We start from the raw sequence: 18317 nt of genomic DNA on the forward strand, positions 1-18317 counted from the left end.
ACCACGTAACAAGTAATAGAAGAGGAGGAAATGGCTTCAAGTTGTGCCAGAAGAAGTTCAGATTGGATATTGGGAAAAATTTGTCACTGTAAGGGTTATCAAGCACCAGAAGAGTCCGTCTAGGGAAGTGGTAGTCACCATCCTTGAAGGAATTTAAAAGACCTGTACATGAGGGGCTTAGAGACCTTGACATTTGTCAGTGTTAGGGTAAGTTGGATTCGTATTTAGGTGTTTTCTCCAAACGAAATGATCTATGATTCTGTATCATAAAAGTTTCTTTTCCAGGTACTTCAGTGTTTCACAATTTCTTTTTTTTACCTCAAACCCATTTAAGGCGCTATATTTTATGTTCTGTGGAGGTAGTAGGTAGCAAATAAAAATGAAAACAGTGAGATAGGAGTTTTGCCTGGGATCAATACTAGGAACTGCTCTGATAAACCAAAATGGGAAGGAAACACAGCACCCTTCTTGGTCAGGTGTTTAATGAGATAAATCAATAACACAACCCCCAGTGCTTTCATAAATATGAACAGAAGACAATGGGTAGTTTTAAATGAGAATTTTGAAATGTCTCAGAAAATTAACTTGAGGATTATTTTATTTGTAAGTGAAGCTAGGTATTTGTAAGTGAAGTGTTATTACAAAGAATACATCAAGACGAAATACAGATCTACAAATTCAGGCAAGCCTTCGGTAATTGCCAAGCAGTAACTGCCATCTGAAAACTGTCAACATAAATATTTTCTGTTGGACCTTTCTTAGTGTTCATTCAGGAAATTCAAGGGTTCAGGTTTGAGAAGTGAATTCCTGTCCCAAGATCTTAATGAGTTTATGAGCACTTTCTCAGTAAACAAGATAAAGGAAGAAAACTTTTCTTGAATTTTAGCAGAAAAACTGCTATTCATTCACCTCTGGCATTTGAAAATGCTTCACTGATTCAACCAGAAGTGGTGAAGCACTGACCAAACAAGAAGGCACTGAGTGAACAGGTTTGCAGAGCAATGACTATCTTTTAATTTGAGAAAGGTCACAGTTAAAAAAAGCAAAACTTGTCTGGCCACACTTTGCACAACTGAAATACTAGGTCTTGCAAGTACCCTCCTGAGTGACAGAGTAAGAATTCAGAATGGAAGGATGAATTTGAAGGCACACATGTCGTGAAGCTACTAGGAAGAGTGAAGATAGGGAAACTGAAGTGAAATGTGACATAAAAGAATAGACAAGGGCAGAAGATAGAAGAGAAAGAACTTTGACAAATGATGGTGTGAAAGGCAATGTTATTCCTTCTTGCCAGTATGGAGCTCGAGAATCATAGTTCATATCTCTTACAATTTCTGACAACTGATGTATGAAGCAAGTATATGACGTATCCAAAGCCATATTTGGTCAAATTTGCAGGATCATGATCAAAATCTTTAGAAAGAGGACTTATTTAATTATTACTATTTTTTTCAGAAGTTATAATATTCAAGTCCTAGAAGATGAAAGTTTGCAAAGATTGAGAAAGAATGATTCCATGATTTCAACAGAAGACCAACATATTGTGTGAAAATTGCTTCTCCATGACAGCACCATGGAAACTGGCAGACCAAAATCAACTAAATCTAATGAAACTTTTCTTTGATAATTAGACGGAAATGAGAGTCAGTTTTCTAAAATTTACAAAATCGAAGAGAAAAAAAAAATACTTGAATTGCTCTTGATTTCTTTCTTGCAGTCCCCTAGAGAAGTAGATTTTACTGAAAATCTTAAGGCAGTTGCAGTATTTTTAATGGTACCCAAAAATCATAATACAGCTGGCAGAAAATTGAAAGGCTACTAAGAAATGAAAAAGAAATAATATTTATTTCATTTAGTTAAAATAGATGGGATTATTAAGTTATAACTCCTCCAGGTATCTGAAGAAAAAATTACCACCTCTATTTTATATGAATTATAAACTTGTTTTAATAGGTAGATGACAGCTCTTCAAGAAATACATGGCTGGAGGCAAAAAATAATCACTGGCTAAGAACTGAATTCATTGAATTGGCATATTAATTGCTATTATTTGCAATTCAAGTTTATCTTGATTATAATGAGATTGTCTGGTGGTTTTCCCAAAGGATCCTTAAGTGAATGCTTTCCATTTGTTAATATCTGTTGCGGCTGTAGCACAATTTTGTCCAGATTCTGGTCAGGTATTCACATTCTGCCAAATTGGTAGAATTATAATATTATTTTATTAGTTATTGCATGCAGCTGTAGTAGACAAATCTTCCAAATTCAGGAAGATGAGATCTGCAAACTGGAATGCAAGATGAGGACTGAATAATGGAATTATATTTTTTTAGCAAATTTTAGCAACCATGCTTTGTAGAAATGAATTCATTTATTTCAACTTATACATTACTCTTGATGGTGGAGGTGCTGAAAAAACCTGCAACTGATCACAAAAAAGTTCCTGAAGAAAATAAAATCTATCCTATATAATAACTTCCCATTACTCTAAAATATCTGTATAGTGTCTAAGGAGAACAAAACAATTACAATAGTTTTAAACACCTTGTTTAAAAGCTGTGTGAATCACCACTGCAACACATTTGATGTTAAATAATGGAGCAGGGTTCATGCTTATAGGCACAGGGTTTCTGTCCTGGAGTGTTTAAGAGAAGTCATTATTCAATAAAATACCTGTCACTTGAAGAGTAGATTTGAAAACACGGTGTTGAATAAAAGTATAATTTTGCAATAGATTTTTAGATGTTAGACAGAATTAAGTACCCAGAGGCAAACTCAGACTGTAGCGCCACATATACACAGATCTTTTTTCCCCAAAGTAATAAAAGTAAAGTACATTGCAGTACACAATATGACCTTTGGGTCTCGTACTTGTCAGAAGTTATAAAAATTCAACTACTGAAATTCTCATTATAAAGATTACTTGAAACAAGTTTTATTAAACTACCACAGCTATTTAAAAGTGAAAAAATAAAATAAAATAAAATAAAATAAATACGTAAAAATCAAATATAACCCCCCCCCAACCTCAGTGCCAGCAAGATGCCATTTGTGATAAAAATGACCAACTGCTGTAATCTAACAATCCAGGGTTAAATTTAATGTTTGTTTCAACTTTTTTTCCAACTACAGTAACCTTCTAAGAAATGCCATCACTTACTATTTTCTTTAATAGGAAGAGGTAGAAAAAGAAAGAGAAAGCCAATGGCTCTTTTTTTCTATAACTAAACCTGAGGCCAATAATAGTAATAATAATAATATAATAGATGCCAAATATGGCTTATGTTAGATTTGTTCTTCTAATACTTTTTAAAGGCAATGTATGTACTATTTTCAAAAATGACAGAACAAAGAAATCTATGATTCTAAAACAGTGGTGTTTGAATGTTAATCATCCCCTACAATCAACACAACAGCTATTGTCAGCCATGCAAAAATACACAGGAAACAGTAAACACTCGACAGAAAAAATAATGGAAAAAGCAGGCCATTAAGATCAGGTAGAAGCAAAATGCACAAGCTCTTTCACTCCAAGCACAAGCTTAAAAAAACAACTCTCTTAAAAAAAATTACAATATTGACAGACCTGTGGAGGAACCTGCCTCCTTTTTTGGTCAGGGGATGTGACATACACAGCTTGTGCATATGCGTAACTTTTGAACCGTGGTTTAGGAGAAGGCGAAGGTCCCTGGGGTACACTGACTGTGATCTACGAATAAATTAGAATGGACATATGGGTAGGAGCATGGATTGTAGAAGTAAAGTATTGGTTTTAAGAGTAACTGAAGAAAAAGAAGCAGGAAGGTCATTCCCAGTTACATTTTTCAAGGACAGTGTTGGTATTCAGCAGGCAGAACAGAATGGTATTAAGGAAACCTCTCATTTAATCTGACACCCTTACAAAAAGCAACAAACTGTCAGGACTCAACACCAGCAGAATACCAATGCAAAGTGAAGCTTCTTTATAATTTACAAGCAGAGGCTCAAAAAGCAAGGGATCTTGTGTCACATCTCGAATAAACAGAGCCAATATCTGCTCAGTACTCTAAAAGAGAGTGAGCATCCCAAACCAAACATACAGATTAAATTCAGGCAAGTACACTAGGTCTAAAATGTACTAAACACTTCAGCAGAGGCTGTCTGGTGATATCAGTAAAAAACAAAACTGACATTGCAACCATAAATTAATTCCAAGTATTAGTTAACTTTTGTGAGAGGACAACTGTAAACTGAGAAGAGATTATTTTAAAATGAAAGTCAGTGTAAATAAAATGCTAAAAAATTCAAAAAGTGTCATGACTATGGAGAAATGTCAACAGCTATTCTCTAAAAAGGTAAAGATGCTTGTAAATGCAAAGCCTCCCCAAATTTCTTTGTTTTTTCTTGAGGTGGCCTGCCACAATCCAAATGCACAATGCTGTACAAGAGAAGTTCAAAACACTTATTTGCTGAATAGTAATTTTTGAAACAGTCTGGTGTGAGATAAAAACCAGAATGAAAGTACATGCAGACAAGTACAACTGACTTGCCTGGGGTGAAGAGACTTTGTCCATTATGCCCATGGGTTTTTTTGCTTCCACTGGCCATTTGACATCAAACTCATGGGGTAGGCAGGGAAACAACCACTTTAGAGCAGCAAGATGAAAGCAGAAAAGTGAAACTCACTTCTTGTGAAAAATGCTGTTCATGTACCTCTATGTGCTCTTCTCTAGTGACCCTTGAGTGTCGTGGCAACATCTCCACCTCCTTGATGGCTTCCATGGTGACTTGCTGGGGCAGGACTTGAAAGAGCGAAGTCACATACGTTAAGATGGACTTTTTATCTGGACAGGCAGTTGCAACATCTGGAAGGCAAATTAACATGTCATTTCAGTTTCCACATTAGACAGAGAAATAGCCAATTAGTTTCATGGAAAGTTGATAGAATAATGAGCAATCTATTGTTCACATGAATTCTCTAGAGACTAATTAGAACCTTAAAATCAGTTCCAAAACTTCAGAACAAACTCGCATATCAATGAGAAGGAGCCAAAGTTTATAAAGGTAATTTTATCTCATTCAGCATGAACTTTCTGTCTATATTTCTTAAGTCAAAATGCAATTTGACACTGTGATACCCATAAAGCAGGAGTAGACACAGGAAAGGTCTATTTGCTTGTGCTGTATAAATATTGCAATTACAAAAAAGTAAGCACAACCTCATTTTCCTAGTCGTGCCTTGTGCATTGTCTCCACATCATTTAACCACTGAAAGCAGCAATGATGTAGGTGAAAAAAAAAATTACCAGTTTTTCTAGTGAATGGGTTAATAAAAAACAGCTATTGAAGTCAAACTGTAATAAAGCTACGTAGCTTTTATATTCTACTTAGTCTTGCATTCTTCATGAAATTTGTGGAACATCAAAGGAACATGGTATCCAAAAATACATAATAGAATAACTCCTCGAAAAAAGAAAAAAAAAAACCCTGTACAATCTCTATGGTCTTTAGCAGTCAGTACAGGAAACTGTGTGAACACAAAGACTATTCCAGATTTTGCACATAGCCATGTTGTGTTATACATCAGCAGGAAAAGAAGTTTCCCTGACTCAACAATTCAAGTCAATAATGATTTGTAAATATGTAAGGCACGTGGCAGCTCTTTGAAATAGAGGCTTTGTTATTTGCCACTGACGCTTACTTCCTACACTCAGTCTAGCGAATCAATATAAATATAAAAAGGACAGTTGTACAAGAAATCTATCATTAATTCCGTAGATGTTTTAACATGAGTGCTGGCAGAAAGCCAAAAGCTATGAGTTTTTACTGTCTTAGATCAATCCAATTTTAGCCAAAATTTGAGTTCACAGAAAAAAAAAAATCAATAATTCTACAAGGTGGCATCTCATTCTCTCTTCCTAGAATGAGGGAAGGCGCCTTACATTAAAAGCTTCACGTATATTTGGAAATTAAGAAAAGACATTCTATCAATAATTTTGGTTTGGTTTTCTGACCCATCTCCATCTCTTTGCTTGGTACTTTCTGAAGGACAGCTGAAGGTTTAGTTCTACTTAGCACTGGCTGGAAAAATGGCACAACATCCCTCTAACAGTCCCACTTCCATAATATAAGCATTTTACTGTAACCATCTTCACGTCTTTAATGTTCTAACACCATTTTTTTATACTTAGTGTCCACTAGTAATTGATGTTTACATGCATATCCATGCCTTCCTACAGGGAAGAGCACACACTGGATGAACAGACATCAGTACCAGCTGTGACTTTTCTATTGTTTGTTCATTATTTTCCTTTTCAAAATGTCCTGTTAACCAAATGGGAAAATACCTTATCATTTATCTACAAAAATATATTACAAAATAAATAAAATTAGTATCTAGTGAATAACATACATGCCAAAAATTGTTTACCCTTTCTATCTGACAAGTAAAAAGTACATATGCAGCTGCCAAAACCCACTGGCAAATAGGAAAGGATTTAATTATTTAATCACAACAAATAGCTAAACAACCATAGTTACAAAGCCTGGAATATCAGTCTGTCTCTCAAAAGTCTTTTTTACGGGCTCCTGAATTATCAGAGCAGGAATGACTTCTCCTATATTATGCTTTTGTCTTCATATCTTCTTCTTTTGAACCCTAGTCCAATGTACTATCTTTACCACCTGCTGAGTTTGATGGCTGTTTGAAATCCTAGTAGCTAGGCAGTAAATAAATTGAAATTCAAGCATTTTCATGCAAGAAAGTTTACTATTTCTTTGTAAATATGTCTACGTTCATTTGTGGGGCATAAATATCTGTCAAGCCAATCTACACCTCCTAAAAACTAATATCAAACTGTTGGAAAATACAGAAGACTTTTAATAAAACTAAGTCAAGATATGTAAACTATGCCATTTTTCCAGTCCTAGTTTTTAGAAAATGATCCAGGTTGTTGGTTTTTTTTTTTTTCCCCAGACCAATTCGTTTTCTCAAATTCAACTCAGAGGCAATTCTTTAACAATATTTTCATCAGTTTTCTTGACAAAGACTATCCATAGTAGGATTGAAAGGAACAAAAAGAATGAAAAAATATTAGACTACAAGTCAAAAAGGAGTTTAAAATGGGAAGCGTTTAAGGTTAGATTATTAACATGTTTAAATTAGATTATTAACATGTTTATCAATAAAGAATCTGAAAGGCTTTGGAAAGTTCTGGAAACCATTCCAGTTCTTTAATATGATACAGTTACACAAAAGTACTGGAAAAGTTTCCAACATGAGTGTTCCAGTTATTGAGAGGAAACTTTTTCAGTACAAAACTTTATGATGACAGATTAATATTTTTCAAAAAAAAACAGCGACTTACACTGAAATGTGTCACATGAAGCATATGGTTCAGACAACTATTCTTGATACCTTTTATGATCCATGAAGTTACTTATGAAGACACGTGGTTTCTTTAAGCACTCTTTATAATCAAAGAAACAAAACTACCTTGCAAGACCCTGACTTTATGTGCTTCCCCTGAAAACATATTCAAACCCTGACCATTTAGAGAGATTAGTCTGTCCAGGGAAGGTCTCCAGTCAAATTCACAAAATACAGAGAAATAAAACAAAACACTTATTTTGATATATGGGCCAAAAATGCCTATTTAAGGAGACACCATAAGAGCTCATTTTTGACCATGAATTTTAATGTACAATAAGATTCTGTTCATCTAGAAAAGCAGTTATTTGGTGACAAGTACCAAAAGAGCAGAAAGAATCTGAGTTCTCCTCAGAACATTAAAACCATGAAATGTAACGCAAATCCACTGCTGTTTAAGTGCAGATGCCTTTAAAGGGTTATTACAGGTTTAATTTGGGAAGCAATTTGCCTGATAGGTCACTGCAGCTCGATTTTTATTAGCAAATATTATTTGTTTTCTGATGAACATAACTACAAGCCTGATTGTTTGTTAAGGATGAACACAATTAACCTGAAGCGTTCTCAAACAAATTATTTTCTAACAGTGCCAAAAGAGTAAGTAAGTATGTCAAACTCTTCAAAAAGTAATCCAGCAGCCAATTTTTATAAGCCTTGCAGTCCACAAGTGGTTTGGTTCTTCCATCCCTATCTTTGGTCAATGAACAAATCCCTGTTAACATTCCCAGTTCAGGTGCAAAGAATCCTTTGTAAGGGATGTGTAAAAATGAGGGTGATATAAAACACCTAAATAAGTTCAATACCAAAAACTACAGATCTAGCAACATAAACAAAATCCAGCATTTTGCTACACAGTATTGCATTATGTATACAAAGCCACACACAAAGCACAAGTTATAAATGTTTATGAAAATGTTTCTTCCAATTTTCAAATACACAGCTACTTATATAACTATTCCTTTTTAATAATATTTTGTTTTCTCCAAGCTCTGACCAAGTAAAAGTTCTGACAGTATTTGTGCTGATTCCACTTAGTCTTCGTATCAAACTAGTAGCAAAATAACCTTGAAAGAGGAGAACTTAAATGTCTTCTGCATTGCAAGAAAGATTACATTTCTGTACATAAATTGCTGATCTGGTTTCTTTAGATTGAGAGAGAAATTCTGAAACATATTTTACCTTACATAGTGCTGAGAAGCAAGATAAGACCCGAACCCTAAAAATACAAGAAATCCTTTGTCCTTAACAGAAGCAGCTAGGATTTTCACAGAATCACAAAGTAGAAAACATAGAAAACTAACTTCTAAATCCTATACATCACCTAATACTGTTTCCTTCTATTACAATAGTAATAAAAAATCACAATATTTTAATATTATCTGTTTCTACCCCAAACGAGATTTTAAAAACTGTGCTAAATAAAAAACATTGCCTTCCCTTCCACAACAAATTTGAGATTCTCAAAGCTGATTTGAATTTTCAGAGATTATGCAGTTGTTCCCTCTGATAAATGAAGGCTGTTATTATTTCTTCAATCAATGTGGGGTTTGGGGTTTTTTTAGTCTTTTTAATGATACTAATACAACATTAATACTTATTACAAGTTCTGAAACAATTCTACTGGTATTTCCAAATTCATCTGTTTAGAAGGCAGAAGCTCTCAGATTGCTGAGACAAGACAGAAATCTAACTAATACATAAATGATTTCTTTTTACAATGTAAACTCATTACAGGAGATATTTCCACATTCATCTGTCTACTCCTAGTGTGACACCAGCCTCAGCCACAGTATCTAAGATGAGGGCACAGAGAAGCATTTATAAAAGTGCAGCCACAACTCACATGTAACTTTTATTTATTTTACCTTTTAGCCTCAAGGACAAGGGTGAACTTTTCAAAGCATGTTCAAAAATCTGTGGTAATCTGTCTGACAAGGCTCACCTAAACATTGTGAAAGAGTTTTCACAAAACCCAGTTTTGTTCTCATTTTGATTTAGATGAATCTAAATTTGCAATTGAAACTGTATGAAAGTGCATGAGACTGTACTAGTAGAAATGAAACTGCCTAGGCTTAAATTGCAGGAAAAACAAGTAAGATTTCATTCCCAAATGGATTCATTAGAAACCTAGGTAAAAAATACCTTTAAAGCATGACCCCCATAATTAAGGGGGGAAAAAAAAAAAAAAAAAAAAAAGAGAGAAGAAAAAGGGGGGAAATTTTAAACTTGGTAACTTGTCCTCCAAATGCATACTTTTGGTCATTTAGCAAGTCTATTTGCAAACATTAAGCTATGACAGAATCATGAGGCCTGTCTTAGATTCGCTTTTACTGGTGATTTGATTCCCTGAGTGTGAAAACATGAGCCTATATATAGTTCATTTTTATTCAAATACCAAGAAACAAGCAAGATTATCAGGCAAAGATGATAAAGTGTTTTGCTTAAATGTATACAAAATTCTGCCTCAGTTTCCACTTGGTATCAAATTGACATTTTCCCACAATCCATGTTTATACTAATGATATGATAATAGCAAGAAGAATAGAAGTAGTAATGGTTTACTCTACTGACACTCACTGCTGCCACTAAGACCTTGAAACAATAAACTCCACAGTCTCTGAAAAACCAGCCAGTAATTGCAGTGTTTACTCACAATTATTGACCTTTTTTGCTTCTTTTTTAAACTTGTCATTATTTTCTTCCCTGTTTTTTAATCCACCAGTAGATTGCATGTTAAATTCAAAACAAAAGCAATTTTCACCAGTAATCTCAAGGAGTAGCCCTGGACTTGCAGACAGACAAAAATCAGTGTATGAAATACTGCAGAACTATAAATATTGAAATGTGGAAATCAAAACTGATGATTTTAAAATTTTATTTAAAAAAAAAAAGTTCAAACAAAGGTCAATATTTTTCAAAGGCTATTCAATGGCCTACATGAATAAGCATAGTGATCACAGTACTATTTTGCTGAATAAAATTAACATTTTACAAAATTAACTGCTGGCAAAAGGCACCAATTGCACACAGACAATTAAGTGAGAGTGGAAGCCTGTAAGACAGATCACTTACACATAGTGGCACTGTTTTTTTCTTCTTTTCTGTAGATATGAATAGCCATAAACCTAAACCACTATGAAACTCCCACAGGAAAATGTTAGTTTTTAAACAGAGATTTCCTTAAGAAAGTAAATGTTTTAAACCTGATGGTTAATACCCACAGAGTACATTGAAAATGCTGACCTTTACAGGCTGTATTGAATAAGATCACAACAGCAGCATGAAGAAAATATTTTCAGAAGATTAACACATTTGAGTCTGCCTTTTAGAATTACAGAGACAGGTCCAGATTTGTGGGATTAAAGTGCTGCAGAATTTAGGTGTATCTGGTATTAAAATATTTGGTGGCTGAGAATACCTTTAGTCTATCTGAATGTCTGTTCTGATTTGCTGCATGAGTGTGGAGGAATTTTGGACTAATATGCCAGCACTATCCTGGCTAAGTGAACTTGATGTTATCTCTGTTTATTGAACCTGCAAAATCAGACTTAATACCTCTGCTGAACAGTAAAGGTGTTGCTTATTCTTTTTCAGGCTCCTTACAATATTAAACATTGATTCAGTAACACCACAACCTTTGCACCTTAAGCTATATCTAAAATAACTGTCTTCTTAGCAGCAAAGACAGAGATAGAAAGAAGTGAAGTCAAAATGGCAAAGGAATAAAACACTGGTTTTAAAAATTTGGGGTATGATGTTAACATTTTTATTGTATAATATTGTATACTAGTATTTTTGTCATTGAGTAGGAGTGAGCATGTCTCTCAACAATTTGCTGAAATAAAAAATAATAGTCAACAGTTAATATACTCACAAAACTGTTGTACACTACTGAATGCTGCAGTTTGATTTTTCAAAACCTGGAAATGCAGTGAGTGGTGGGGTGGGGGCGGAAGTGCCACAGCAAAGAAAACTCAAATACACCCTGTCACCTACATCCTACTGAAGAGTCCTGAAAATGAAGACAGATCAAGGGAGGTATGGTGTCTGATATCAGGAATATGGTGTCTGAATCAGGAATAGTGTTCAAAAATGGTAATATTAGCAGTCACCAAAACAATAATTTTCCTAAGAGTATTTGAGATATTTTCAAGCAGGCTAATATTTGAGAAAGCAAATGGGAAAATATTTCAAAATACTGTACATTCTCCACTTTACTTTTATGAATATTTAGTCTAGAAAAATTGCACAGGTAACTATGAAGAAAAAAAAGAAAATTAGAGACTGAAATTCAGTAACTAAAGATTTTATAGCTTCATATGGAGATAAATTCATTACTTTTATTTCATTGTAAAATCTTTCATAAAGATAAAATTATATAAGTGGAAAAGGGCAATTGAAACCTAAACAGCCAATTCCAAACAGACAATTGAGAGAGCTGCGTGCATAGTGGATGGGTGATTCCATACTTGGAAAGAGAAGATAATATTTCTTCAAGTGCAATCAAAAAACATTGAGAAACACAGCATTCTTCTGAAATAGTACTGGGAAGTACAGGGATTCTGCTGCTATGGTGTATATACTTTCCTTTTATTCCCATCTGTAATGTGCTATTTCTGACATCAAGGCAAGCTCATGATCACCTGAGGTTAACTCCTTCCTGAACCAACACAACAGAATGCTGAGTGTTACTACAGGTAGCTTGTACTTTTCCCCTCTAGAACCTTAAGGACAACTAATTTTCTACGAAACCTGAGAACAGCAAAATGGAAAAAAGATTGAAACCTAAACAAGAAAGTATCCAAGATGGACTAATTTCATTGTAAATCAAAACTAAGCTGTTATTGGCTTTGTTTTGATGCATTTAAAAAATGTAGCAGAAGGTTTAAGGAACATAGATAAAGTTCTGTGCAATAAAATTCCTAAATTTAGGTCAAGATCAGGTGTAAAATTAATTCTCAATATCTTAAAAAAATTACAACATTTATGGCATATAATAGTACATTCAATGATAACTCCTGTTTTCCACTAATTTAGGCCAGAGTTATTGTTTGCAGATACAAAATACTTTTTGTATTCATAGACCATACATCCATAGGGTATGTGAGTTTGATTAACTGCAGCTAAAATAAAAAAAAAATCAGAGAACTTTCATTAGCATTATGAGAGACTGGGAAAATGTGTAGCTATTAAGGTTTGGTTACATATAGAATATTTAACAAAAAAAAACCCCCACTGACAGGAATCGATATGTACAAATTGATTTGATGTGCCAGCTTTAAATTCAAAGATGTTTCTTGATGAGTCTTATGGCTACATATGTTGAATTTTCTCACTGCGTGTGTTGCTCCTACATCTAAATGAAGACCAATTACCTGGATAATACAGGCTTCTATATGTATGACACATGAACAGTATCAAAATGACAACGACGTCTTTAAGAATTTTAACTGTAGCAGATGTAAAAAGCATCTAAATTTCCACTTTAAAAGTATATTTTTAAAAAAATACATATACATCTTGAAAAATTTGAAACTCATGTGGTAAGAATTTATATATGCTATGATCATTCCTGCATTGACATGCTAAAGAAAAAGGTTAGAAGAAATCTTATAAATGTTGTAGGAGACAGATTTTTAACATTTGAGGGATTATTTCACCAAGAATGCAGAAGATAGATTAATGCGCTGATCTTTTTCCTGAGGTTGATTATGAGGAAAAGCAGTCTACAATGTGTCATGCCAATACTTTTTAAAAATGCAAGCTTTGACTGGAAGGTTACTACCTATGCACCTTCCATTTTCCAGGAAGTTATTTAAATCTACCTGTCATGTAATTTAACAAAAAAAACCCTTAAATTTGATTATCTGAGGAAGAAAACTGCTCATGCTCAACAGCCAGAACTTCTTAAGCCCATACTCTGAGGCATTTAATACCTTTTCAGCTGGAACCATCTGCTCACGTTTTGCAAAAATGTAAGCTTCCATTCACATTTCTAAAGTTTTATACATGGCTAGAGTTGGAGAAGCAGAGAAATAAATCAAGGGCAAAGCAGGATGTCTGGTAATACATACTGTAAAGTCTTAGAGATCAACATTTTAGTGACTCCTATTTAAACAGGCAGCAGAAAGAAGGTGTCTTGTCTTTTCTAGCCGATGTAAGCCTCAGCCTAACTGATTAAACAGAAGTGTGTGTGACACTGATGAGTGTGGAGCAGCATGTGAGAGCCCAAAGAGAAGTTAAAATGCTACAGCTTGGTGGAATCAGACAGGATTTGAGGACATCATACCTGTTACATTTACTTCAAAATTCCCTGCAAGATGGAATAGCTGTAAGTATGCAACAACAGCAGCCAGGTGTGACTGGGACGCCAAATGGTATTTTATGTGTGTATCAAACAATATTAAAATAAATATAGCAAATTTCAAATGTGCAACACAATACATTAAACTTATTAAATATAAGGAAATAGAAAAACCATAAGTATTAAAACATTACAACAATTACAATCTAATGGTCAGCATAATAGCAACAATGTAATTCTTTACTGTGTGCTCTGAAAAAGGGAATCCTTCTTAGTACTGTATCAGAAAAGCAAATTGCGAAAGAAGGGCCTACATGGGATACCTGAAATCGGTATTACAGTACCAACTTATTTATCAGACATGTTTCTGACTTCACTATTTAAAGTTCCTCTCACATTTTTCTCAATTCAGAAGTATTAATTTTCTTCATGGTCTTCTCTCACAGAAACAAACGGATAGCAAAATTTCAGTACTCAGACAGTTAATTCCAGGAATGTTTTATGACAATAGCAGTATAGGAGCAATTTAGAAACAATCACAATATTTTCATGTTGGCTTTATTAAATAACTCTGACAAATTTATGTTTTTAATGCTTTAAATACACTTAGGACCTAAAGAAGCATTGTAGTAGTTTGTGAATGAGTGCTACGGCACAGACTTGTTGAGTCTGCCTGGACTCAAGGATTAGAGGTTAAGAAATGGTAATTTTATCTTTTTAAGAGTTTCCAGAACTGATAAAAATTTTCATGATGAATGTAACCACCCTTCAGGTTAAATCGGAATCCCAGTCTAAATAAAGCACAGCTCCTTTTGAGGAGGAGTTGAGCATTTCCAGCTGTTGTTCAGCAAATGCAGACAAATCACACAAGATCAGAACCAAAGCCTGTCACATTCACCAAAAATTGCAAAATTGCATTTGTCAAACTTTGCAGAATAGCTGCAAGTATGTCAAATATGTATAGTTTTATGTAAAACAGCACATCCTGAAAATACTTCATACATCTGAGCATTCAAGGAACAGAGAGATCACAGCCTTGAAATGTTATTTTTTCATCCAAATATCAATTTTGAAAGATAAACCAAATTCATCTTCAAGAAAAATAATATTGATTTTATTCTGCAAAGCATTAACAAGATTGGATTTGGAATTCCGTCATCTGATCAGACATGTCCAAGAATGATAAACCACAAGCAGAAGAGAAAAAAGTTGTTAGTCTTAAGTAGACAGTGTAGAGAAGAACAAAACCCTGCTGAGAGTCTAGTCAAAGAAAGGCTTAGAAAGCTATATGAGTGTTCCTCATAAATATATCATGGGGTGAAAGCAATCAGAACAAAAAGCATCAAGCTCAAGGACAATGTTAGCACAAGAACAAAAGAGAACACGACAAACCTGAAGAAATATAGTCTAAAACTGCAGAGAAGTTTATTGCCTTCAGAAAGCAAGGTTCTGAGCAAGCCAGAGGAATAGAAGCAAAGCATCCTACTGACTACAACAAAACTTGAGGAATTCAGTAAAACCTTTATAATGAGACATTTACCTGAAATTGCACATAACGGGACTTCAATGAAAAATCAGGTCCTAAGTGCTTTGTTCCTCCCTTCCTTTTTCCATTGTACTTAATGCTAACTATTTTTTAGCTATGCTATTTTAATACAGGCTATAGTTTCACGTTTTTCTATGAACTCCACTCCCTTGCTTGTTTTTATTTAATGGGGAAATATATCCATACAATAACCTGGCCAAAATAATGACAAAAATAATGTGCCATGTCTGACTATTCTTAGAAACTCTGATAAAGCATGAGACTAAAGATGTAAAAGAGCTTTTGTATATATAGCATACATATACATATTTAACAGCTAATAGTACATCAACAGAGCATGTGAAAGAAAGCTGGAGATTAATCAGTGCTGTCAGTACAATGTAAATAGGAGTTAGGAATGCATTAGAACAACAACCAGTTTTATTCCATATTTATCATGCATTATGCTAATGAAGAAAATGCAAACAACCCTAAAAATGTGTTTAGATAGGACTATGAAGCAACACAAAATTAACCAGGATAAATCTAAATATTAGTTGGTGAATATTTTAACAAGCAGAAGGATTTGTAAATACGGAGCAGGGGCTAAGCATAAAAAAAAAGAACATGTAAAAGTTTAAGAAAATATGTACTCCTGGAAAGAGATGGTAGAACTACTAATTCCACCATTAGTATATTATCCCTTGATACTTAAATTACAAGTATTAATTATATTTTCTTCAATTGTCTCTCTTTAAAATGAAATAAATTACATAAACTTCAGATTCACCAACTGAATCTGACAAACACATTTGTCCAATTTTCACCTAAATGTCTACTTAATTCACTTCTCTCACAGCCAACTGCATAACTCCCCAATGTTGTGTTTTGTTGTTTTGGTTTTTTTTTCCTGGGACCTTGCAACTCACTAGCAGAAACCCATTAGAACACAGCGCTATTCCCTCCTTTTTTCTTCCTCTTTCTCCTCACCTTCCTCTAACTTCTATTTAGTCATTCCAACTCAGATTTGAAAGAATGGTAAACTTTTTCTCTTATTTCTAAACTTTTTAAAGACCTAGTTTCTAGCAGATGATGAACTAATTGCAGACTTTTTGCCTAAAGTCGAGCTACCCAGCAGTTTTACTGGTTTTTTGCTGCTTTTGAAGCAGTTTTACATCTTTTCCTGACTTTTCATTATTTATTACTTAAGAGGTTATGTCATGCCAGGCCTTAGTCTATGCTTTTTGAACCAAAATATATTTTTAAAGTCAAAACAATTTAAATACAACCTTTTATTAGCATTTTGATGAAAAAAAATAAAAAAATAAATGTTGGAAGATGTGCTTGAAAAGTTCCACATTTAGTTAGACTTTTCTGGGCTGAGTAATTAAACAAACAAGCAATGCTGCAGGTACAGGACTCAAACAGAGCCATGATGAGAATAAGAAACATTCATGACTACAGTCATGGGAACAGAGTCTGGGATTATAAACGAGAGCAGTGGAGGCCAACACTTTTTTCAAGTCTTTCTTTAATTACCCAGTGCTAGAGAGACTGACTTTAGCCCAAACATAAAGAGCGGATTTAATGGTTATTAGCTAAGAAAACATACATAATCTAAAAATTATGCAGGAGAGGTCACCTTCACAAAGGACTCAGAATGTTCTGAAAACCTGAGATTAGGTTTTGAAACAGGGCCTAGAATATCTAATATATACCTAAATACATGAAATACATGTCCAAACCTACTGGGAAATTTTCAGTCTTTAAACAGAATACAGTCATGTAGTAAGCTACAAACAGATTATAACACAAAGGTTACCAGTGCCTTCTCTCCCTTGTTCCCCTAGATTAACATCAAAGCCAACAAAAAACCAAAACCATAGAACTGAAAAATCTTCCAAAACTAAAGGAAAAACTAAACAGCTCTCCAAACTACACTAACCATATACAATACTTTTAAAATTACAAATAATATAGTAAATATACCAAAATAATCCTAAAATGGACCTTATTCTGCTTAGCTACACTTTGCTTTGGGTCTTTATTTGACAGGCTAACTCCTGAAAAATCTTTGGGCCTGGTTGTGCAACCATATTCCCCAAGCAGGTTGTGCAAGCTGGCCCAGCACTCCAAGAATTTAGTCCATCTTACGAAAAATATAGTAATTACACTGAAAATGAGCCTGCAGGATTAAGACAGGACAAGTGAATGACACCAGTCACAGAGAAATGGCATGTTTCACTAACTTGCAGCATTAATAGTTTAGTAATATATACTCTGGGCCCTCACAAAACGCTTTTCATAAAACATGGAAAGTTCTGATAGCTTAGAAATGGCAAATTTCCAAATCCAGAGCAATAGATTTGCTGCAGTCTGAAGCATTCAGTTTGTCAAGGACAGATACAGCAGCAATGGGGAGCAAGTGCCTTCCTCACACTATTCTTCCACTGAGCTCCAGCTGACCAGAGACCTCAGCATGAGCAGAAGACATGCTAGGATCTTCTCAGTTCTGGAGCACAAAGATAAGGAGTGAACTATATTTCAAACCTTTGGATAATAATATGAAATCTTTATGCCACCTAACCAGCAAAGCTATTCAGCAGATGTACTTAAAACAGCAAAACCACATTCTTCTACAAACCTGAGTCAAGGGATACCAGCAGACAAACACTATAGTTACACCTCCCAAAACTTTCCATAATTAGATTCTTCCTTCCAATCAGACTGCTCAGGTAAGTGAAATTAAACTTAAAACACTGTAGCCACAGCATTGTGAACAATATACAGTGAACAAGTTCCAAGTGTCTAGAGCTTAACTGTATTTCTGAAGTCCCAGATGGACGAGTACATTGTCCTGTTAGTAAGGCACAATGAATCTCACCTACATGATTATTTTCAATTCAATGGGATGCACCTGTTGTATACATAGGTCCTTACCCCCTGTGTAATTTCTTACAACTTTCACCAAAACATTGGGCTACAAGGATACCATTTAACAACACAACTTGCAAAAAAGCTACTAACTATACAGGTAACACAAAAATGAAATACCCTACATCAGGATAAATAGAGGAGGA

General features: G+C 34.3%; 1 protein-coding gene across 10 annotated transcripts in view; it reads right to left on the bottom strand.

Moving 5' to 3' along the window:
• Positions 1-18317, bottom strand: part of DMD (dystrophin) — a 1179964-nt gene that overhangs the window by 743629 nt on the left and 418018 nt on the right. For 7 of the 10 annotated variants that reach the window (XM_032100882.1, XM_032100878.1, XM_032100881.1 and 4 more), the window contains 2 exons: positions 4666-4844; positions 3587-3709 (listed from right to left, as the gene is read on the bottom strand). In XM_032100882.1, the coding sequence (XP_031956773.1) occupies positions 3587-3709; positions 4666-4844 (302 nt within the window). The remainder of the gene's footprint in view (positions 1-3586; positions 3710-4665; positions 4845-18317) is intronic. The other 3 variants (XM_032100879.1, XM_032100885.1, XM_032100884.1) reach the window with 3 other exon arrangements.

This window comes from Corvus moneduloides, chromosome 2 (assembly GCF_009650955.1).
Source record: "Corvus moneduloides isolate bCorMon1 chromosome 2, bCorMon1.pri, whole genome shotgun sequence".
Lineage (NCBI taxonomy): Eukaryota > Metazoa > Chordata > Aves > Passeriformes > Corvidae > Corvus > Corvus moneduloides.